Source organism: Takifugu rubripes, chromosome 18 (assembly GCF_901000725.2).
Source record: "Takifugu rubripes chromosome 18, fTakRub1.2, whole genome shotgun sequence".
Classification (NCBI taxonomy): domain Eukaryota; kingdom Metazoa; phylum Chordata; class Actinopteri; order Tetraodontiformes; family Tetraodontidae; genus Takifugu; species Takifugu rubripes.
The window spans coordinates 8,546,501-8,570,570 of record NC_042302.1 but is presented as its reverse complement, the minus strand read 5'-3'; the positions used below and the strand labels follow the sequence as shown (position 1 = coordinate 8,570,570).

At 48.9% G+C, this 24,070-nt stretch overlaps 1 protein-coding gene and 1 long non-coding RNA gene across 4 annotated transcripts; one reads left to right on the top strand and one right to left on the bottom strand.

Annotated features, from left to right (window-relative positions):
- Positions 1–53: 53 nt before the first annotated feature.
- On the bottom strand, positions 54–3,100 carry trmu (tRNA 5-methylaminomethyl-2-thiouridylate methyltransferase). Its single transcript, XM_003976424.3, has 11 exons — positions 2,890–3,100; positions 2,544–2,709; positions 2,367–2,473; positions 2,170–2,292; positions 1,894–2,066; positions 1,751–1,804; positions 1,609–1,675; positions 1,382–1,482; positions 1,131–1,275; positions 962–1,044; positions 54–651 (listed from the first exon to the last, which is right to left on the bottom strand). The coding sequence occupies exons 1-11, from the start codon at positions 2,969–2,971 to the stop codon at positions 511–513; spliced, it is 1,242 nt and encodes a 413-aa protein (XP_003976473.2). The 5' UTR covers positions 2,972–3,100; the 3' UTR covers positions 54–510.
- LOC101064590 (uncharacterized) lies at positions 3,094–6,684 on the top strand. 3 transcript variants are annotated; one of them, XR_003885802.1, is made up of 9 exons: positions 3,094–3,184; positions 3,486–3,663; positions 3,746–3,927; positions 4,000–4,130; positions 4,342–4,491; positions 4,576–4,665; positions 4,757–4,773; positions 4,856–4,925; positions 5,110–6,684. It is a non-coding gene; the product is annotated as an uncharacterized lncRNA (long non-coding RNA). The 3 variants fall into 3 exon arrangements; XR_003885800.1 differs by lacking the exons at positions 4,757–4,773; positions 4,856–4,925; XR_003885801.1 differs by lacking the exons at positions 4,757–4,773; positions 4,856–4,925 and having other exon boundaries at positions 3,107–3,184; positions 3,467–3,663.
- Positions 6,685–24,070: the final 17,386 nt, after the last annotated feature.

Sequence of the window (24,070 nt, the reverse complement as noted above, 5' to 3'; positions counted from 1 at the left end):
GTTCAAAGTGGAGATATTGTTTTAAAAAAAATGCAACAATGCATGTGTTTCTGCAGAACAGTATGCTGATATACTGTATTACAAAATGGTATTGGGAAACATCAAATCAATAAGATACACTTAGCCACGAAACGAAAAAGAAATCCAAAACATGGAAAAAAAAAAAGTTAAACATTAAATACTTTATTCTACTGTGTTTAAAATAAACATTATGCAGAAAAATATAACATTTTAAAAGACATAGGACAAATTAAGAGTAACCCATTTGTTTAATCTTCTATATCACATTATATTTGATCAATTTTTACATTATTTATACACAAGAGTGACAATAAAAGGAGAAAGAGAGCAAAACAAGATTCTCTTTCTGTATCTTGTTTAATCCTCAAAAGTAATAATGTCTCTTTATAAAACTGTCACGGTTGTACACCCAGGCTGACCAAAAATCTATAAAGAAAAACCAACGCACTTTTTCTGCCCTGACGAGGCCTTGAGCCCTCCTGCACTGGCTCATTCTGGCCTCTCCTGCTCCTTCAGCAGCGCGGCTGCTGCCAGACGCTCCCTTCCCCTCTTGAGTGTGTATTCACTGGGCCCCAGCTGAATGATCTTCCCGCTTCCCAGGCACTCGTCTCCTTTGTAGAGCACAGCATACTGAAGGATGAAAAGAATAAAGAGGGTGCAGTTAGAAAATACACTAAGATGCAGTGTGAAGCCTCCACAGCAGGAGTGTGACAACCATTGAAATACACAGAGCAGCACTGTCCAATTTAGTTTGTCACCTGGAAAATCGAAACATATTACATGTAAATCTGCGCACGGCCACTTTTTGCATAGACTCTAAAAAGCCTTATTTTCTAGGAATCACTCATTGACAGTGTTTTAACAAAACTATATTCCCACTATGTGCATTATAGCACACACAGACATGTGTATATAGATGAGGTAATGCCTCAGCTCTTACCTGTCCAGGTGTCAGAGCCCTCACAGAGTGGGATAATGAGATCCACACAGAGCCATCCAGGTTTAGCGTCACAGTGCACGGAGCTGCAATCAAAAAGTGACATTTTTCTGATAGTTGCAGCTTTTCGAGGCGTCGACGTGCAGCCAGGTGCTAAAGACATTGAACTAACTGAGCGGCATCTGGTGGATGAAGCGGAAGTGACACTCCATCATCTGGGTCCTGGCCAGCTCAGGAGGCGGGTCAACGGCAACCCAGTGGAAACGGTCCGTCCGCAAGGTGTCGCGGTAAAGAGCCGGGTGATTGGTGTTGGGAGCCTGAATGGTTAGAAACAGCAACCATTCAATAAAGCCACGCCGTCCATGAGCTCTAATGAATGGAGAGATTTGGGGATTATTTTTTATAGTTACGATATTAAAGTACCACAAACACGTCTCCAGTGGTGATGTCCTTGTCCACCACAAACCAGGCATCCCTCTGTCCTCCTATCCTCGCCCTCTGGCCCAGTGTCAAAGTGAACCAGCCTGAACAAACAGAAACGTGTGAGGAAAAGTACACAATATATACAAAAATACTGTGGAAAAAATACAGTCTCGACAATAAACCGACAATAACACATCAAGCGCGTATATTGAGGCAGAAACACACACCTCTATGAGTTCCTCTGACCGTCCCATCCTCAATGGAGACAAGGTTTCCCGGTTTAGGTTCTAAATACTTGAGACACATGAATGTATTGGTTTTCCTGATTCAATTTTATGTGCAACTGATGGATTACAGCCCAATTATTACCTCTAAAATGAAGTTTTCGAAGTTTCTTTCGCCAATGAAGCAGATGCCCATACTCTGACAACACAAAACACCAAACTGAGTTGCTACAATACAACAAAACACAAACTCACAGTCTTGTAAACACACACAAACAGTGGAACTACCTCTTTTCTCTTCAGCACATGTTGAAAACCTGCCTCAGCAGCTATTTTCTTCACAAAATCTTTGGTGAGTCCAGCCAGTGGGAAAAGAGTTTGCCGCAAGGCATCCTGGGAGATCTGACTGAGGAAAAACGTCTGGTCTTTGAGGTGATCTGCTCCTTTGTGCAACCTGACAGCTGAGCAGAAGCCAAAGGTCGTTAGGATCACACAACTCCACCGCGAGCTACAAGAAAAGCATAAACGTGCTTAAAGGAGACGATCAAGACGAGCCACACATACGATTTCTGGTCTCAAATCGATCCCTGAAAAGCGTGGTGGGACTGGGTTTGTGCTTCTGTTCAAACACCTCTTCGTCTTCCTGTGACGTCCTGGCGTAGTGTCCCGTTGCCACAGCATCAGCACCTTCGTCATGAGCACAGGAAGAGTTTACAACTATTTAATAAACATTAAGAGGTCACCAATTTATATGAACTCACCCAGAGTGTTGATAGCATGCTTGTAAAAATGGTTGAACTTAATGTGTTTGTTGCAGAGTATGTCTGGGTTTGGTGTTCGTCCCTTCTCATATTCATTTAATAGGTCACTGAAGGCAACATAGATTCTATTAAACGATAGAAGTCAAACAATAGCATATTTATAATCGTCACAACTACCTAAAAACCTTGTGCCAGTACTCTTTGACATAAGACACTTGATGGAAGGGGAGGTCCAGGATCTGACAGACTTTGTAGGCATCCTCACAGTCTTTTTCTGTGGTGCACACCCCGCGTTCATCCAACGGGTCCCAATTCTTCATAAATACTCCTGTGACATTGTAGCCTTGATACAAAATAGACAACATTTGCAATCTAAACTACCATTAAGAGGAAGGAATATGTGCGTTTATTGCATTTTTATTTGTTCAGCTTAATTTTTGCATCCATCATTAGCAGGTGACATCAAGTGTGTGTGTGTGTGTGTGTGTGTGTGTGTGTGTGTGTGTGTCAGGGTTGATCTGACCTCTTCTCTTTAGTAGTAAGGCTGCAACGGAGCTGTCAACGCCACCGGACATGGCGCACACGACGTGTCGAACAACCCCCATGTTTGAAATATAGACGTCGGGGCATTAGTATTATTTTCCCAACTGTAGATAATTAAATGGTTACCCCGTTCCCATTACATGAGGAGCCATGACAGGGTGCGTTTCAAAATAATGTCCGGAACGATACATGTCGCGACGCGGAACCTTTGTTGGGGGAATCTCAAAACTGTAACACCTCTCGCATAAGCTCGTTTAACAAAACAACTGGGAAAGGTAAAAACTAAAGTTTATCATTTAAAAAAAGTTTAATTTCAATTGCATGTTTACTCATAACAAATTAAAGCAAATAATATTCTTTGTAGAGCAACTCGTGCTCGATCACATGTACTTGCAGCAGCCTAGTCGAACTGTGATTTTCTGTTTAGAGTGTGTTCTGTATCTTGTTCTTTAGGTGTGAACCCTTAAAATAATAATAAAATAAAAACAGCAATAAAATATATTTTCTACAACGTTGAACTTTTAGATATCCAAAGTAATAATACAAACACTATTTAGAAAAATCCCCCCCCCCCAGATGGGCGAGGTGTCTGCAGATGCTGTCACGCTGAATCTTTTGAGGGAGGCCAGGGAGACTGTGAGAAGCAGCCCCATGGGTGTCATCAGCACCCCCATGATCCCCTGGTGCCAGACAACCCTGCCTCTGGACATCCAGGGCAATGTCCACATCAAGCTGGAGAACATGCAGAGAACTGGTTCGACTGAGCTACGTTGTTCCTCATGACCACATTTTCTGTTGTCTAATGAGGGTTAAAGCAGTGTTGCATTTAATCACAGGATCTTTTAAGATCAGAGGGGTGGCCAATCAGTTTGCCAGGAGGCCGAGGGGTGGTCATTTCGTAACTATGTCAGCTGGGAACTATGGGAAATCTTTTGCATACGCTGTAAAACTCTATGGAGAAAAGGGTAAAGTAGTGATGCCGGAAACTGCCCCAGTGTCTCGATCGCTTCTCATTCAGGTCAGAGCACTGAAAAATAATCATCTTGCAACGACCACAGGTATCCTCAGTAAGAGTTGGGTTCTTCTGTAGAGTTTGGGGGTGGAAGTTGAGCGAGTTCCAACCTCCAGTCTGATGGATGTGGTGAACCGCTGTGTTCAAGAGGACAACATGACCTTCCTGCACTCCTATGATGATCTGGATCTGATTGCTGGACATGCCAGGTACCAGTGATGACAGCGTACCTGTGATTCTCCCTTGTATTTAATATCTACTCTTTTCCTCACTGGGATGTATTGAACATGGTCAGGAGAGAGTTAAAGATGTTTTCTTCTCTTGATGAATTCTGTTTTCACATACATCTACACATATTTTGCCAGTTTTAAGTAATTGACGTTGAAATATCAATAAAGATGAACTTGTGATTGTGTTCAGTTTAGGTCTCGAGGTGCTGGAAGTGATGCCTGAGCCTGATGTGGTGGTGGTTTGCTGCGGTGGGGGGGGGTCTGCTGGCCGGTGTAGCTGCTGCCATCAAGCTGTCAGGCTGTGATAAGACCAGAATCTATGGAGTGGAACCAGAAGGAGGTAAAACTAGAATAAGAGATCAAAATAAAAAGTGTATCTTATTGTGAAGATGTGATGAATCTGAAGCGTTTGTTTGAAAACCAGCCTGCACGATGTACAAAAGTTTCATTGAGGAGAAGCCAGTGGGCATGGACAGCAAGAGCGTCGCCTCGGGGCTCGCGCCACCTTCTGCAGGTATCATTTAGGCAATTTCATTTTCTTTTTTAGGTAAACTCACATAAACTGAGAACTTCACATCAAACATTGACTTTTCGACTGTCACCAGATGTTACATCAGTAGAGGTAAAGAATTATTTAGCAATATTCACATCGGATTTACGGCCAAACCATTCTTAGAATTCCCGATCTTGTTTGATTGTTAAAGCTAAGCAGGGTTGGACCTGGCTAGTACTTGGATGGGAGGCTGCCTGGGAACACCAAGTGCTGTGAGCAAGGTATCTAACCCTCCACAGGGCCCTGTGATGAGCTGGCCAGGGGCGTCCTTGGCATTGCCCAGACGTAGCTGGCAGCCCCCCGTGGCCCCGAGAGGGATAAAGCAGTCAAAAAAAGAAAATCTGTCCAGTAATTATTTTGGTGCCATCTGAAAACTGCGTGTTGCTCTTTCCTGTTGCATTCCAGGTGCGCTGCCCTTCAAGTTGTGCCAGCGTTATGTGGAGTCGATCATCCTACTCAGCGATGAAGAGATCAAGTCCGCTGTGTCAATCCTCTACAAGGCTGGATTAGTGGTGGAGCCGTCAGGCTGCGCGGCGTTTGCTGCAATTGTCGGCAAAAAGATACCTGATCTGGAGGGGAAGAAGGTGGTGTGCATCCTGAGCGGGGGGAACATTGGAAAAGATGAGCTTGCTAACTTCCCCGATGAATAGATGCACACATCAATAATGGGACCTATGCAGGGCCACAATAGGATGTATTCTTGTTGTCCATGTCGAGTTTTAATGCCATGAATAACAAATTGAGCGAACAGGATATTAAAGGAAGGATATTACAGCTCATTTTGATGTATTATCCATCACTGGTGGTTGGCATGAGGCTGACTTTCAGGGACCAAAATAAATGGCACGACATAAGACTCAAAGAAAACAGCAAAAATGCCACATAAACTAATAATCTCAACCCTTCTTTCATGCCCGTTCGACACATCCTTTAATCCATAATAAAAGTAGAAAAATAGGACTGTACATAATATTATATTACAGGTTGATTCTTTTGATAGCTACAGGACATCTTTGATGGCCATCCTGCACACAACTGAGTCCAGCAGTGTTCCACACTTCTCCTCTCGTGGAGTTTGAGTTCCTCTGGCTGGAGTTATGAAGACTGGACCGCTGCTCCTGCCTCGTTGCCCCGCAGCTCATGGTCCCCGCACCCTTTCTGCCCCCTTTCGTCCCACGGGGACCCGCGGGGGCAGCAACAGGAGCGGTGATTCCGACTCCATCCAGCATCTCAAATGTAGTGACGTGCAGAGGGGAGATGGTGGGACAGGAACCATCGGTGCTTTGACGCAGTGAGCACTTATTAAAGCATCTAATAATAATCCCGACAGCCCACGCTGGTTACGAGAAAGGGCCAGAATCATTTCCAGCCTCTAATTTCGCAGAACAAATTACACAGGGGTCAAATTAATCACTTTACTTTTGATAAGGGGAGGGGGGATGTGGCCCCAAAACACCGCTTCAACGTGGATGCAGATTTCCCAATTTTAAAAATCCTTCAGCTGCTCACACACCTGCCATGATGATGATGAAAAGAGGCATTGGCGATGCTGCTGTTGTCCTGTTGGTGTTGTTGCTGCTGTATTACCGCTGTAACTGTTGAGTGAACGCTTTTGTTGGACTCTCCCGGGGCTCCTGTCGGGCTTTTACACCCCCTGTAATGATCCATCTTCAGGCTGCCGTCAGCCGTCGTGACTGGAACTCATTTAAACTGATGAAATAAATGGAACTGCAGTTATATTTTCCGGACTGAGACGGTCCTGCTCAGACGCAAATGGAAGCCAGGAAATTGCAGAGTAATTTCATCATCTGTGAAACTAATTTCCTTTTCCCTCCTTTTTATGTCAGAATTTGTACACAGTTTATTGAAATGTACAGTGAGGAAGGAAAAAAAACTTGACTGCAGTTTTAAGGACGTCTATTGTGAAGGATAATGTGATGTACATTTTTTTAATTTAAGTAAATGAATTTAACGTATTGAGTCGTGCCTGGTTTTGTTCACCCGCAGTACCGAAGCGCGGCCACTGGGTGGCAGTGTTGGGTCGCGTAAGGACACTACTTTAAATGTTACACGTTAAAATGTAAAATGTTATACGTTTATTTCAGCGCAAACAACAAAAAAATCGCATTTATCTATTTGATTTATCAATCAACAATGAAGGGGGTGTTAAAGAATTCAGGGAACCTTTTCATAATAACTTGATAATTGTTGCTTTTGTCTTGTTTGTTGAATTGAGATGTTGAAACAAGGAATTCTAATTCCAGGAGAAGGTTTAGACTTAGCACATTAATTTCTGTGAACATAGACGCCAGCCTGGCCAGTCATGGCTGAACCAACTTTATCATGGTTGCAGAGTTGACGGCCGTCATAAACGAAAATCACCACAGGCCTCGATGTGGACGGAACTCGGCCCACTCGTGTTCTGCTGTAATTTGCTGCACATCGGCTGTAATATAAGATCCAGACAGACGGCTCCCTCGAGGCCACTTTAAAGTCCACTACAGCAAACAAAAGTGTCCAACTGTTGGACATTTGTTGCTGTACAGGGCTGTTATTATACCTGTGGAGGTCGTGACGTGGGAGAACTCTGCACTTCTTTGATAAAGATGCTACCTGAAACCAGAGGATTTAACTTTCCTCCTGGTTGGGTCCAGCACAGCGTCGCTCAAGAACCATTTAGTATTTTAGCCTATTTCCTTTTGACCTTGTGAAACGTCACAATAAGGAGATAATTGGAGTTAATAATATTAATAAGAAACTGATTGAAATTCCAGCAAATAACTGTAAAACCCAGAACATCAGGATGACTGAAGTAGACTAAAGTGCTATCGGACATTTAATGAACTGGACCTTTGCATCCAGAACCACATCCGTGACCTTTCTTGACCTTCTGAAGATCCATGATGGATGATGGGTGTGGCCCCCACAAATAAGTCATTGGAAAAGCAGCGGAGCAGCAGCTGGTAACGAGATAATAAATCACACTTCTGCCCGTATCGGCTCGGGAGGCACCATCCGCGCTAGCATCTTGGCTAACGTCGGACACTGGTGCCGCAGAAGGACGATCAATAAGCGAATTCACCGACCCGTCCTGACTTCAGTGTTCTACTTTCGGAGTGTCAAAGTTTGACACGGTGTAGTTGATGTGGCCTCGCTGTAAACGCGCCTCGCCGTCCGCCGGGACTCGTGTCCGTCTGAGCTGCTGCGTTGATGGATTCCCGGTATTTTTAGTCAGTCACCCCGAGGAGAAATCACAAAACAGGACGCCATTTAGCATCTGTGACCTTTGACAGTTGTCACCGTCGTTCTCTGGTGCCGTTTATGTTCACAGCAGAGGGAGACTTCCCACAATGCACCAGTTCTAATGCGGAAAAAGGTTATCAAACGGGAAGTCCAGACTTTAATGAAGACTTCCAGACTTCAAATAATTCGGGAACACTTGAATCCCAGCTGAACTACCGGTAATAGTCAAGGTTGATAACGTGAGGCGACATTCCCAGACCCCCACCCCCCACCTCCTCTGCTGGTGCGCTGGTCTGACTCATGCTAATGACCATTAGCATTGGCCCTGCTAACGGCCTCTTTCCCACCTGTTGCCTGTCCCAGCAGGTGGAATCAATTCCCAATCATTGGGTCGTTGTTGTGTCCCAGCTGATCCTGGGACTGGAATCACGCTGTGCTGATTGTCTGCTGAAAACAAAGTTTATCTGTGTGTGTGTGTGTGTGTGTGTGTGTGTGTGGTGGCTGGAGGTGACCTCACAGGCAGCAACAGCTCTTTGTCTTCACTGCTGCTGCCTTTAAGGCAGAAACGCTCCGTCTCTCCGTCGTCTTTCTGGAGCCAAACTGAGTGTTTGTCGGAGCGTTCGGGCTGATGCTGCAGCTCAGAGCTCGGTTCCGTCCAAACGCAGGCAGATTTTTATTGCCGAGGTTAATTCGGGTTAAATGAGGCGATAAAAGTGATCTGGGGGAAAACCTACTCATAGCACCTGGAAGCAAAATGCTAAAATTAGCCGCTTAAACTGCTAAAACAGTTTAATTTAGGCAGCCTTGACAAGAATTACGCAAGAAATTCCCAATAATGGGGAGGTTAAATTTAGCCGGGTGAGATTGAGCGGCGCACGTTCTAAAACATGCTAAAAATACGGGCGAAATATGCGACCATGTATTAAAAACCCGCCACGTTCTGCAGATTAGACTGGATCCGAACAAATGAGTCCGTCCGACCGGCTCACATTCATAAACGCTGGCATTGTGATGTATGACGCGTTAGTAGTTATGTTAATTAGGTCATTAATTAAGCCAAATTGCATTCATTAGCCAATAATGCCGTGTCAGCACAAACATAATGGTTGGTATTAATGGGAGCTCTGGATGCTGACGGGCTCAGCAGAACTCCAGAAGAACGCCAACGTCGGAGCTTGATTCCAGGTTTAATGTAAAGATGAGCTTTATGGGCGAGAAGCACACATATTTCCATATGTAGGAGCCCCGGAAGTGGGAGAAAAGGACGGATAAAATCAATTTCACAATGAAATGAACTTATATGTTCATGCAGCCTCCGTACGGTCAGCAGCAGGTGATGCTCCAGCACTTCTTTGATGTCTGGATCAAAGCAAGGGAAAAAAACAGTAACTCAGTAATACAGGATTATTCCCACGTGCACGTGGGAATGTCAGAGTCCAACATCCTCCACTCACGCAGGAGTTCTGTCTGAAAAATACTGGAAAGGTCACTCGGGGGTCACTGGACCGGGTCACATTCTCGCTTGGTCGGGTTTACAGGGACGGACGCCCGACGCCCTGGTGCCAATTAGGACCAAACGCTTCCCTCTGGACTCCTGCACACACACACACACACACACACACACACACACACACACACACACACACACACACACACTCCTGACCTTCCCTAAGGCGTCCAGCTGTTTGCTGTGTAATGAAGACAGTGTGTGTGCTCTGCTGTCTCTGTCCAGCGTCCAGGCCGAAGGTCCGATGGAACAAATGTCCGTTTGGACAGTTTTGCCCGCCGAGCGCGACCTTAGCGAGGTCTAGGCTGAAGTCTCGCGCCGCTGTTTGAAGCGTCTGACCTGGGGGCGCCTGAATGAAACACAAGATGATGAGACGTGACGCTGAAGCAATAAATAAGGACGTTTATGCTGATAGGACGAGTTTTAAGGTAATTAGTGTATACAATGAGGCAGAGACGGCGTGTCCTCATCAGGCCACAGGCGGGACCGAACGCCCTTCCTCCTCACGCCCTTCCTCCTCACGCCCTTCCTCCTCCAAGTACTGTTCCAGTTCACAGGCTGGGTATCCCACAATGCATTTCTCCCCGTCTGGCAACAGCAATGAAGTGTGTACTTCAAAGTAGTTTAGTGTGAATGCATCAGATCTGACGCTGGACGCAGGTTTGAGGGTTTGAGCCAAGCTGTTCGACACCGTGAGACCGTGTTCATCCTTTCATAGAAACAATTAGTGGCCCCTGGCAGCAACCCAGTCCTCAAGGTCCTCATACCCAGTCCTCAAGGTCCTCATACCCAGTCCTCAAGGTCCTCATACCCAGTCCTCAAGGGCCTTAAACCCAGTCCTCAAGGGCCTTAAACCCAGTCCTCAAAGGCCTTAAACCCAGTCCTCAAGGTCCTCATACCCAGTCCTCAAGGGCCTTAAACCCAGTCCTCAAGGGCCCTGGTTTTCTGTCCTCCCAGTAGGACCCCAGGTGGAAGAGTCTACCTGGGTAGGTTGGAAAACCCGGATGGGAATGAGTTCTGCCACCAAAACAAAGTCGCTACCCTTTCACCGATACTAAAGACGCTCCGAGAGACAAATCTGAGGCATCTTTTTGGACCCTGTTTGAACGTTTTATGCGCCTCTCGTGTGCTGTGGGGGCTCTTTTGTACCCGCTGACCTCATGTGACTCCACCCCCCCTGAGCCGCGGCGCCCCCTCCGGCTCCGCTTCGGCTCCGCTTCGCTCTTTTAAATGAGATCGACCTGACTCAACCTGCTGCCCCCCCGACTGCGGAGGCCACTCATGAATATTTAACACGAGTTTTCTTATCACCCCCCCCCCCCCCCCACACACACACACCCACTTCCCCTGACTTTAAACACGCCGCCGCTCATGCGTGAAGTCAATTTAGTGCGCTCACACATGCTCGTGCTCACACACGGACACGGGGAGGCCTACTTTTTTGAGCTGCTCGCGCAGGTGCACATGCCGACACACACCGACCTACACACACCGACCTACACACACGGACCTACACACTTCCTCACACACTTCCTCACACACACAGGCTGTAATTTGATGACTTTGGATACTAATAAGCTGTTGTGGTGTTTACCCGACACGCACGGTGGCTGTCGCGGGGGGGGGGGGGGGTAACCGCCGCCTGGTTTTAATGATGTTTATTCGGCACAGGTTTAAGGAAGGCGAGGAAGGGTGTGTGTGTGTGACTGGCAGATGCCTAAGATAAGGCAGGGAGGGGTGTGGATCTCCCCAGATGACTGAGTGGTGTTGCCACAGAGCAGGAACATGGCTGACTCTCGGTACCGCTGCTGTTGGAGCCCAGAACGACACCTCCTAATTGTGGTTCTCTTGTCTCCCTGTCTGCCGAAGCATGTTTGCCTCCTCAAACACAGACAGATTAGTTGGGCTTCGACTTGCGTCAACGTTTCCGAGCACCGGGAGGCAGGGAAGAGTAAACAAACGTGGCCGTAATTAGCAGCGCAGCATAGAACCTTTTTTTTAAAAATTAATTACAATGTTTTCTTTGAGGCATGATTAGATCTCAACAGATGACAAAGTAGAATCAAAGAGGACGGCAGGTTGTGAAGGGGGAGAACTTCCTTTGATTGAAGGAATTAGCAAGTTTAGCGTCGATCTCATCATCGGATCCCTCAGGTGTGTTTAGAGAGGGCGAGCGAGGAGGAAGGCACCATTTTGGCGAAGGTCACACGCGTGCACGTTTGTGTTTGTGCATGTAATAAATCTCACTGGTGCTTGTGACCGACCAAACATGGACGGATCTGATTAAAGTTGTGCATGTGAGAGAGACAGAGAGAGAGGGAGAGAGAGGAAGAGAGAGTGAGAGAGAGACATCACATGAATGAATATGAATAGTTCTTCTGTACTGATGGAGACTCTGATGATGCCTCAGATGTCTTAAAGAAACCCCAAGTTTTTAAAAAAAAGAGGTTAAGATTCATAAACATCCTTAACCTCCTGTCAAATAACCTTATTTGTTGAAGAAAATGTCCGTTAAGGGTTATTTTCTCACCTCCAGATCAACTTTTGTCTAAGGGAGACGTCAATCTGAGCATGTAAATATAGATAATCTTTGCACTTTGTCCATATCTTGTATTAAATGTCTTATCGCTGTTGTTTGTGTCACAAGATGAAGACAAAGATCTACTTTTTGGCTCGGTCGCAGTCAGAAAAAGCCTCACACCTGTTTCCTCTCGATCTGATCACTATCTGTGCTCCTATTGGCCCGTCTGGTCCATAAGAACACCTGCGACAGGTGTTCTGTCTGGCTCTGATCATCAGACACGACTTCAGACCAGCAGCCTGTGTTTTTATCCTCGCTTCCGCACCCTGATTGCATCTGCTTTCATACATCCTGTTGGGTTTGTTTGGCCTGTTTTCATCCTGGGAGGTGAATCTGTGTGCAGGAGATTAAAACTCTCTGACGGCCTGGACGTCCACACACGGTCAATGACGTCCACAAATTAGCAGGACGGGCCCTGAAGGAAGTGTTTAAACTGGTGCGCTATCTCCACATTAGGCCGCACTTCAGCGCTAAAGTGCCAAATTAGAATTATTTGTTGTTGCTCTCCATCATTTTGGATGAAAGGCGCAGCGCTGCTGCTTTTCCATCCTGTCCGTCCTCTTTTGCTGCGTCTCCTGCAGTAACCAGCTGGACGACGGAGGCCTCCTCACATCCCGCCTCTCTCCTCTTCACTTTCCCTTCCTCCTTTTCTGTCTGACACCGAGCGCAAGGGCGCCGTGGCGGTTCGTGTCCCATCTGGCATCGAATTACACCCTGCAGAGGTGGTGATGCGGCGCGTTGGGCTGGAGGTTTACCGCCACGTCGGCCTCTACGTTCGCCCGTTTAACTGTCAGTCAGCGCGAGAGGATGCTGCACCCTGTCGGATCCTCGTCAAATCGAGGTTGACGGCAGCTCGGGGAAGATCCGAGCCGTCAGAATTGTGTGTGAACACGGGCGTTCGTCCACAGGCCTGCAGATGAGGTGTTCAATCATATCACAGGTCCAACTGCAGTTACAGGCTGACACACTGAGCAGGTCCCTGACCCCCCCCCCCCCCCCCCCCAGGCGTCCCCACCCCCAAGCTGTGCTGTGGTACCAGGCGCCCAGCAGGTGTCCAGCCTCCAGGGGTCATGGATCACACCAGACCTGGTCCGTGTTCTTGCCCACGTTCCTGAACTCGTCCGTCAGGGTCCGCAGGCTCCCGAGGACGCGCCGGTGCGACCCGTGCCTGCACTTGTGTTTCATCAAGCATGCATCAGATGCAGCCTGGTATCCCACAATGCATTTCTCCTTGGCCAGCAGCAGCAATGGACATGTTGGGCGTCTCTGAATGTCTCCTTTTTCAGAACAAATTGGAATACATTCGCATTTACATGTGCAGTTTGTCTGGTTTTGCCCCTTTGTGCATATATTTAATGTATGGAAATTCCCCACATGTAGATTTATTTTAGGTCCCTGCACATTCTTGCTGTTTCTGCTCATTCTCAGCCTCGCTGTGTAATGCCTCAAATTAAAGTCATGATGATTTATAGGTGCTAAAACTGCCAAACGCGGCGCCTTCCTCTCAGGACTTTGTTTTCCTGTGTGGTCGTCAGGAGCAAGCTGTGGAGCTCTCTTCTTTCTTTTTTTTTTTTTTTTTGCATCTCTCAGCAGCACTTTAACGCGCTGTAGGTGATAAATGATCTAATCCAGCCAAGACCAACGTCTCACTTCTCCCTCTGGGCAGCAGATGAGACAATCAGCTCTTCATATTTATGTCTGCATTGTGATTTAGTGAAGAGCTGGCTGCTCACTTTTAGCTGCTTACCTTTATCATTACGGCTGTTATGGAGTCAGCATTTGCCTGCCACTGTAAATATGGATATTAGGGAGTAAAGCCATGGCTGGAATCTCAAACAGCTTTTTCTGCAACCACAGCTATCTTTCACATCTGCTTGAGCCAATTCTGAGACAGAAATAACACTTTATTTTTAAATCGAACCTAATACAGTATTGTGAAGAAATGGTCAAATCGTTGCTATGACCACATTGGCCGCTTGGTGGCAGTGTAGGAACACCAGAGTTGGCGTCAGACCTCCTGCTGGGGACGGATCCGTCCTGTTCTGTGTCTGCGCCACGATTTCGTCTTTATTTTACCCAAAGGGGGGAGGAAGGGGGGGCGTAAGAATCAGTAAATGATGAGGCATCTTCACCACTTCCCGCACGCCACAGTCCTGGTTTTCCTGCACACGGCAACATTCCCAATCCGTTAATATAAGTGATCAATCTTAAGATGTATTTCCTGTACTGCTTTGAATGTAAATAACTACCTCAGACTTTGGCCTCCTGCAAAGTAGAGGATTCTTTTTTTGGAGCTGAAATAACAACGCGAGTACAAAAAGTGCTCCTACTCAAGGAATAAAATCCTTCCCCTGTTGATTATAAACTTTAAAACAAAGTGAGCACCAAACTGGGCCCCAAAAGAACCAGACCACTTGTCCCTGTTTCTATCTATTGTTGAAACCCTGAACCAGCATTTGAGTGTTGGCTGGGTTTGAATCCCACGTGGGGCTTTTGTGCGTTTAAATATCCTCCAGAGGGTTTTTCCCGGGGATTCCAGCTCTCTGCTGCTCTTCAAAGACGTGACTGGAGGTGAACTGGTGACTGGAGGTGAACTGGTTAGTTAGCCTTGAGTGAGCTGCCACTTGTCCAGGGTCCAACCCCAACCTTTACCTGAACCCCTCATTGGGCATCAATTAGAAGGGGATGGATGAAAATTTCAGTGTCTTAATAAGACATTTTCAAGATCTGGCCTGCCACTCGCTCCTGCCACGCCTCCTACCACGCCCTCCTGCCACTCCTTCCTCCCACGACCCTCCTGCCACGGCCTCCTACCACGGCCTCCTGCCACTCCCTCCTGCCACTCCCTCCTGTCTCTCCGTCCTGCCACGCCTCCTGCCACTCCCTCCTGTCACGCCCCTCCTGCCACTCCTTCCTCCCACGACCCTCCTGCCACGGCCTCCTACCACGGCCTCCTGCCACTCCCTCCTGTCTCTCCGTCCTGCCACGCCTCCTGCCACGCCCTCCTGCCACGGCCTCCTACCACGGCCTCCTGCCACTCCCTCCTGTCACGCCCCTCCTGCCACTCCCTCCTGCCACTCCCTCCTGCCACGGCCTCCTGCCACGGCTCAATTACAGCAGAGGTTGGTTACGAATGTAACCAATTTACGCTTTTGTTGCCGTGACAGTTAAATCTGGGAGAACGTGAGCTGCTGCTTCCTACTAGCGGCTCGTCGGCAGGTTGTTCGCCACGGCGTCAGGAGAGGGGAAAAAAAAGCACAACAAGTGAAGCCAGCGAGTGTTAAAGATGAAGATGAAAGAAGCTGGAAGGCTGTAATCAGATTGTCTCCTCCGGTCGCCTCTCGGATCCATCTCCCCCCCTGAACCCCCCCTTCCCCCGACACACGTCCCGCACGGCCAAACCCGCCGCCACATAAATCACAATCGGCCACGAGTCACCTCTCATTGCTGCACTTCCACGGAGGAAGAGGAGGGCGAGGGATTTTCCTGTGGTGGTGGGGGGTGAGGGGGGGGGTTAGTGGTCCAAGCCTCTGATGCTCCTCTCGTTGCCCGCCGTCTTCACCAATATGGCTTCTTACTGCGCGGTCAAATGAAGATGGATTGGAAGTTAACGGCGTAATGATTCTGTTTTACAGGCAGCTCGCTGCCACTCTGCTCCGCCGAGATCCCTGCCGAGAAGATTGCGCTTGAGGGATGACTGTTTTTCTCGTTTCCGACTTTTCCCGCCAGGTTTTTTTTTTTTTTCCTGATTTTGTTGTTGCTTCTCCACCCCAACTTTTTATCAGCACTTTTAAAAAACAAAACAAAACTCCAAACACGTGAATTGTCTGAATTTCACCAAAGCGAGTCCTAATTAGGAATCGGCCGGTAATCATGCGCGGTCACGGGCTGTTAGCTTGCTCAGCTAGCCTGCTTGGGACCACGGCCTCCTGTGAAAAGTGTGTGTGTGTGTGTGTGTGTGTGTGTGTGTGTGTGCGCTTCTCTCGGAGAGGTCATGGTGAAGCAGGGGAGGATGGCAGATGTGTTGCCTCGCACTGTCGAAGCGCCAGCGGGGCGCTAACTCCCGTTAGCTTCGGCAACAAAAAGCAGAAAATGAGCCTCTTGTCTGTTTATCTCTTCTTGTAATAACGAGAAATTCTGGGTTTTTTTTCCCACGAGTTGTCGGGTGATTAGGAAATCACAGATCTCGCCAAAGGGAAAATTAGCTAACGGCAACTTAATATCCGCCGTTTGTTTGTTCATAGCGACGTTATTTCCTTTTTAGTTTTACTTTAATTAAGACTGCCTGAGAGTTCATCTTTTAGAGGCAAAGGACGACAACTAAGACTTCTAACAACTCAGTCCAAGGTTTTCCTTTCATTTGCTATTAAAATCAAACACTTTTTGGTTAATAATGCAAAAACACTGTAAAAGACTGTAAAAGACTGTAAAAGTCGCAGTAAAGGACTCAGACACTTTGTTCTCAATTTTAAGGTCATCTAAAGAACAACCACACGCAGCTGGAGCGGGTTGCACCTGCGTAGCCGCTCGTCTGGTCCCCCCTCCAGAGCCGTGTTGTCCTGGCCGGGTCGTGGTCCGGGTTGTTTACCTGGGTCACCCGCCAGGCGGACGCCGCCTGTCCCCGCCACGCTGCTTCCTGTGTCTGCCACCTGGCCCTCCCGAGCATGTCAGAGACAATGGTGGCAGACCCGGGAAGTGGGCACGTGGCGCACCTGTGCCCCAACCAGCCACATCTGCCCGTGCAGCGTGCGCGTTCAGATACGGCGTGTGATGATTTGGCAGTCAGGCGTGGACGAGCTCGGGATGGCTGAGGCCAGACCGCCGGCTCCTCGCCGACCAACTGGCCGACCATATGGACGCCGACGCTCCGCTCTGAACTCATCATCCTCTCTCTTAACCCTCCTGCCGGCTCGCTCCTCCTTTTTAATGAATCCTTGCTTTCACCTGTGCCGGAGCGAAGATTCCGCCCTCGTCATCCCTCATGTGTCACATTGTTTTATTTCCCCCCTCTGGTAGAGCTTCAGAGGTTCAGGCGGACGTGAGCGGCATAGAAACCGCCGCGCGAGATGGGTTTTTAATTATTCTCTTGGTGAAGGAGGCTGTTGCATAAAGAAGTGGGGCGCAAAAACAAATAAATCTATCATATTGCGCGTGTGGAGAGTCCTAGCATAACCTATATTAGCCACTCTATCAAAGTGCATCTTTTATACAGAGCGCCTTTCATCCCTCCTCCTGAAAAGAAAAGAAGAAATAAGGACGAATTCAAGCTTTCTTTCTTTGCAGCTGTGTCACAAACTCCCGGATGGTGAATTAGCCTTAATGTCGCGGCAGCTTTCATGGACCTTTGGCGGCACAGTTGCACCCAGGAGCTCCATCTGGACGGCTGGTCGCCTCAATGCTAAACTGTTAGCTGCTAAATGTGGCTCAAATCGACAGAATGAAGCAAAACAGACGAGACTGCGACGTCATTCTTTGGATGGTTGTAGTCCCTCCGTAGCCTTTCGGCTGATAGAACATGTGACCCTTGTAATGATTACATACGTCAGGAAATATCCCGTACGTTGGCTAGCATTCGCATCGTTATCGGTCCTCTTGTTACCATGCTAACGCTGCGGGTTAAAAAGCAGCTTTGTTGAGGTTCTCTCTCACACGTGTGCTGGTTGGGGAATGGTAGAGGCGAGGTGGCGCGAGAACAATCCCGATACACATCCCAATATTCCACCCAATCCACACGTCGCCTGTGTATATTCACAGCTTCCTGCACCTGAACCCCCCCATCCCCCCCGGCTCGGCCCCTCTCCCGGTGGCTCCTCTGACCTCTTTATGACAAAAGCAACAATTAGTGTGAATCTCCGAGCGGAGTCGACTTCATACTCTGCGATGGCATCACCCCGAGCCTATTCCCAGCCCGCGCCGGCGGCTCCGGCACGATGCTATTATCCGGGCCGGCCCACAGGAAATAGAGTGAGAAGAGCTTATTGATTGTCTCAGCGTGAGAGCCAGTTGATTTTCTCTCACCTGTATCCTCCTCGCTTCACGTCTGCTGCTCCTCTCTTCTATCTCCCTGTTGCTTTAGAGTCGGGGAAGGGAAATGAGCTACAAAAGTGCACACACACACACACAAAATAGACTTTATGGCCCTCTCAAGGCCCCCCCCATCCCTCCGTTTTGGCTGCGGGTGTTAAGCCTCATACTAACTTCTTTCTGGGATACAGTTAAAGGGACGCGTACATGTTTGGGATTGGGAAGCCAACCAGCCACTCCGGCTCTTCCTGTTGTCATTATTACCCTTTTATTGACAACGTGTGTGTTCATCTAAGTGTGTGGGGGATGGGGGGGGGGGGCTGGAAAGGACAGAAGGGGAAAAAAATGAAGCCATTAGGCCTCGGCGATGCTTTACCATCCCGACGTTGGGGAAGATTTTCAGCTTTTGGCCGTGAAAATGGAGTCAATTTATTATCTGCCCTTTCCCGCTAATTCAGTTTCTCTAACAGACCAGTGTTTGATTTACAAGAGGAGCTTTAATATTCATGAGAGTCTCGAGGGCATCTGCCAAGTTCTCCTGGAACTGTTTTATTGACTTTTTCCTGCTTTTTTTCCTTTTTGACGGGGGGGTGGTTCTGGAATCAGATCCGCAGAAACTTGTTTCATCAAGTGCTGCGTTTGGAAACCAGGTCATGCTCACACATCCGGGCTCCTCCTGAGATTTAACCGCTGAAACGGAGCGCCGCTGACAAGGCTGGGCCGGGGGGGGGGGGGCTGTCCTTGCTCATCCTCTGCAGGCTTTGGACAATACGGCCCGACTTTCAATGACCCGCGCGAGCAGGAGAGGAGGAACCAAAGATTAGCCAGCAGTTCTGGGGGTCGTCAGCACCTCCGGACGCAGGCGGCAGCAACGGCGGCGCGTCGCTGTCAACACACACGTCCACATTTATACTGACATTTGTGCCTTTGTGGAGACTTTCACACACAGAATCCAGCCGTGTGTCTGAGTCCTGTACCTGTGTGTGTGTGTGTGTGTGTGTGAGTGATTGCCTTGTTTCCGTTTTACTCTCACTGTAAATTTGGAGGAGTTTTTAATGGAACTCTGCAGCTGTCAGATTCCTGCACTTTTATTTATTCCCCCTTTTTGCCAGAGACACACTTAAATCCTCCTCTGCAACTTTATTTTCAGTGTCTTCTCCGGTAGCGCGACGCCACACCGCTCGCTCCTCGCCTGGAATTCTCCAGACACTCAGTTTTTTTACGCAGTTTGGGTGCGTGAAGCACCTGAGTGGGGACATTGGAGAATCCTGTACTGATGCTAACCTCTCGTCAAACATGGCGACCCCCGCCGTCTTAGCATGAGCCGTGCTAATGTGGGAGCTAATAGAGCCGTAATCGGATTTCTCCTCATTAAATCAGATCATGAACTGTTGAATAATCTGGACCCTGAATTTTAAGTTGTGAAAATGGGCTCTGACTAGCCTGCTTCTCCTAGCTTGTAGGCTACCAGCTGGCTCTGGGTGCTGCCTCTTTAACATGGTGAAACACCCTTCCAGGGAGGGTCCAAGGCCCAACATTTATATTCCCGATGGAGAATCGACGCATCTATTTTAGCACCTCGTTGAAAAATCGCTGTGATGGATCCCCTGGATTCAGTACACTTATATTCTATTAGCTAGGTGTTGTGCTAGCTGTGCGGTTTATGCTGACATGTGAGTCAGATGCTCTTTAAGTTCCTGTCTAGACCTTTAGAAACAAACGCTGAAGGTCCTAAAGGGTCCGGGAGGAAGATGTTGCCATCTTGACACCTAAATTCTTCCTTAACAACATTGTTCGCCTCGGTGTTTAGAAGGGATTCATCTCTGATTGGATCCCAGACCAGTTGTTCTCTTCACCTTCTCAATTAACCTACTTAACAATCTGGGTTACGGCAAGTCTCAGCTCTCCAAAGCCATCTCGGTTTCTCAGAATGGAGGTCAAGCGGCCGACCTGCCGCCACCACAAGTGGAAAAACGTAAAGAAAAGGAGCGAAAGCGGCCGATTTCTGTGTTCTAGCTCCGCGTTTGGTGTCACCGCTCATCTGTGATGAACGCCGCCTCCTTTTCTCGATCACGCTGTCGCGGCGCGCTGCCCCACGCATCCTTCTAACGTCCCCCCATAGGAGCCGAACGTGGTGGCGGCGAATGATTCGCGTCATTGGCTGAGCCCTCACGTCCCACACGCCAGTATGCAGGGACTTCCTGTAATTCACGGCCCATCGTACACTGTAGGGTGTGTATGTGTGTGTGTGTGTGTGTTGGGGGGGGTCAGATCAGTTTTTGATCATGTGCACGGTGGTGGTGGTGGTGGTGGGGGGGGCAGCCTGGATGGCCTCTGTGCTTCCACGTCCCGTTTTCTCAGCCTTGACGGAACGAGACCACCCATTGGGGACGTCTGTGATCAATGCAGTCGTTATTCCTGCCACACACACACACACACACACACACACACACACACACACACACACACACACACACACACACACACGGTGGCGGACGTAGGGGACAAATGGGGGAGAGATGTGCTATGACTAGGTCGGAGTAAATGTAAATGTGTCCGGTGAAATATGGCGGGGAACGCCGCTCCATTAGCTGCGCCGCCGAGCGCGCCGGCTCCGCGGCCTCGGGAACGATAACAAATGTAGATTTGCTTTTTGTCACTGTTCGCTCTTCCCTCAGGCTGTTCTCCGAACACGCAGCGGAGACGCAGAGCTAATAATGGCTTTGATTTTTCACGTTTTCGGCTTTTTTCCCCCTCTTCACATCTATATTTGTGTGCTCGACTGGAGCGGCGAGGGCGCCGCGCCGGCTCAGCCCCAATAAGGCACCGACGGCGGAGCGAGTGGCGTCTGCTGCCGCGTTCGGTGACGTCTGACAGCTCGCCGTGTTTGTTTGCTCCCGCTTAATGTCCCCCCCAATACCGCAAATGTAATATTCCTCCCAAATTGAGAGGAATGAGAGACGCTGAAGGCAAAGTCACAGACAAAGGAGGCGTCAGTACCACAGATGTCCTGAGGGGGGCGCTGCCGGCCTTTACCGGCTGGAATGTTTCTCGCCTCGTGCTTCGGTAGCGGCAAAGCTCTGCAGGTCGGACTCTGTCGACGTGCAGGCGCCCATTAACATTTAGCATTCTGCTAAATCACCGTGGTCTGATTGACAGCGGGACCCTTTCGTCAGTGATCTCTGCCCCCGTCCTCCCCCCTTCGTCCTCCCCCCCTCCAGGATCTGGCTCTGCAGCCCTTCAGCTCCCCACTTCAGATCAGCTCTTCAGTCCTCGATGTTGCTTCTGCTCTGAAGCGCAGCCCATCGAATCCAGCCGTGACCTCGCGCGATCAGCGGTAGCAACATGCTAACGTCCGCTAAAGATCGTGGCGCCTCCGTTAGCCCCGGAGCTCCTTCCAGGTCATTTTCTAATTTTAGCTCTTTCCCGCTCCATCATTTTACACATCTGCTTTTAATCCTGGTTGGTCCCTGATTTAGTGCGAGAATGGATTAATTATCAATAAATGAAGCCTTATTTTAAGGATGGAAGGAGAGACTCTGGGCGCCGCATCACCTGCTGACACGTGGGGGGGGGGGGGGGGGGGGTTAATGCTAATGTCCCAGCGCCGCTAAACTAAATTTTGTGGGTTTAGAAATACGCCAAGCAGGCCGACGCCGTCACTCGGAGCCGGGTAAAATAATACATTTGCCGATTAATTGCTCCGCTTTAATGTCTGCGCCCATAAAACTCATGCAAATTTCATTAAAGATATGGAGGAAAATGCTCCATAAAGCAGCCGCAGCTTTACGGCTCCGGCCGGACACTCCAATCACTTTTAGCAGTTCCCAATGAACCGCTACACGATCCGAAACGGATCGTAACTCCTTCGCTTCACCTGCGGTCCCGTCGCCGTGGGCACCGAAGGTGGGTCCCCCCCCCCCCCCCCCCTTCCCGTCATCCCGGCTGTACGGTGTCTCTCCTCGGGGAGACGGATGCACAAGGACTTTCACAATCATCTCCCAGCGTGTCCAATCCTTCTCAAGAGGTGACACTTTTTGTTTGTCCATATCCCGCCGCGTGCTTCCCCGGAGCGCCGCTGATTGATATCGGATTGGGCTGCGTTTCCGTCCCCTCTCGCGAGGCCCTGCGGCGGGGCGGAGCGCCGTCCCCCGGCTCAGGGAGACAGAACCATGGATGACATTGTGCCAAGGTGCAGCTCAGGTGCAACATGATGCAGGAAACACTGGAGGGAAGCCATTAATGGTGACACACCCAGCCACAAATACGTTAGCTTAGCGTCTTAGCTTCACAAGCAATTTGCTTATCGCTGCGCTTCCCTGTATCTACCACCAGGGGGCGACTGACAGTCTGTACTTTGACCACTCATCACGCCACACGCACATTAAACGACATGAAAAAAACAGGAAAAGGATCAAAAATAACAGAACTACTGTCCCTCCCCGTGACCTGAGCTGCTTTAGAGCAGGAAAAATGGCACCTGTTCACTTCCTTTCCCTCCCATCCACGTGCAACACCTGCTCCATAGACAACAACTCTGCCTCCGTATGACCGATCATTTGCCCCCCCTGCTCCGCCACCACTCCTATCCAGCCAGTTAGGCCGGCGGTGAGGCGTGCCTCATATCCCCGTACAGGACGCTAGCGCTGATGCATTCTGGCTAATGGGATCATTCATGGCTGGAACAGCGGGTGGGTGTGCACGGTACTTCTGCTCCGCCATGCTGAGGCCCGCCGGAGAGAACTCCACATTACTGGCTGTAATTACTTCAAGCACCATTAGGAACACAATAACATCTGTGCTTAGCAGAAAACGAAGTCCGGCTCTCGATGTGCGACTGCAGTTTACGCGCGTCTACACAAACGGCTCCTCCTCTTCGAGTGATTAACAAGTAATGAGTGGATTGCTCCTGCAACAGATTCCTTGTTTGCTAACAAAGTGGCAGTCGAGGTAATGACTTGGCACGACGGAGGACTGTGCCTTCGCTCGCAGGCGGAGGCCGAGAGCGGCGCCGCGGACGGAGCAGGTGCAGATTTCCTCCTTCCAGTTCTCTCCTTCTCCGCATCCATCTGCGATCACAAGCTAATATTACCAGAGCTGAGTCAGAGGTTAGCTAAGGTGCTAACTATCTAGCATCCTTGCTCTCCCACCACCAACAATAAGGTGAATAAGCGAAGAATAAACAAACTACACACATTTGAATAGCCGCAGCGTTCTGCTGATGCTCTGACTTTGGAAAACTGTTCCTTCATTTCAAAGGTTACTTTCTAAGTCGGCACAAATCGAACTGCCACTTCTCACCAACGGCTGGGACCAAAGACAACACACGTGGAACGTGGAGAAACCGGCAGCAACAGGCTAAGACTGTTAGCATGACCATGGTGCGAGCGCTCCTGCGTTGCCTTCCAGTCATCCTTAGCTTCCCGCTGACAAAAGCATCATCTGGACATGAGCAGCAGCAGAAACGTCCAGACCTGGGTGGACAGCGTGCATGAGATGCTGGTGCTAGCATCTCCACATATCCGCAGCCATACGGAAGCTTTAACTCTGCATTTGTGCTTAAACTGAGATCAGCAACACAATATTATTCCCACCTTGGCTTAATTATAGCCGGTCAGGTGTCACCCCAAGCCTTATGTAACAGAAACCCCCCACTAGTGTTGCGTTTCAACGTCAAGCTTGTATTAGCTAGCCAATATTTTAATTACTCTTCAGCCCGGGGCAGCATAAATTCTTCATCAATCCTCAAAATTATATTGGCTCCAATTACAGCCCCCATACTTCATCACCTTCCCGCCAAACGTGGGCGTAATCACTGAAACACACGCCTGGTTTGACAGTGAGCGGTTGCGCTACGTTATTATGCTAAAGGGGACGGGCAGGCGTGGCTAGCACAAAACAGAATCGGAGTCGGACTCGGAATTTAATGTCTCACAAGCGAAACCACAGTTTGCTGTTGAAGTTTTTTTTAGCTCTTCTTAGCCAAACCGCTACGGCGGGTGAAAAAGCAG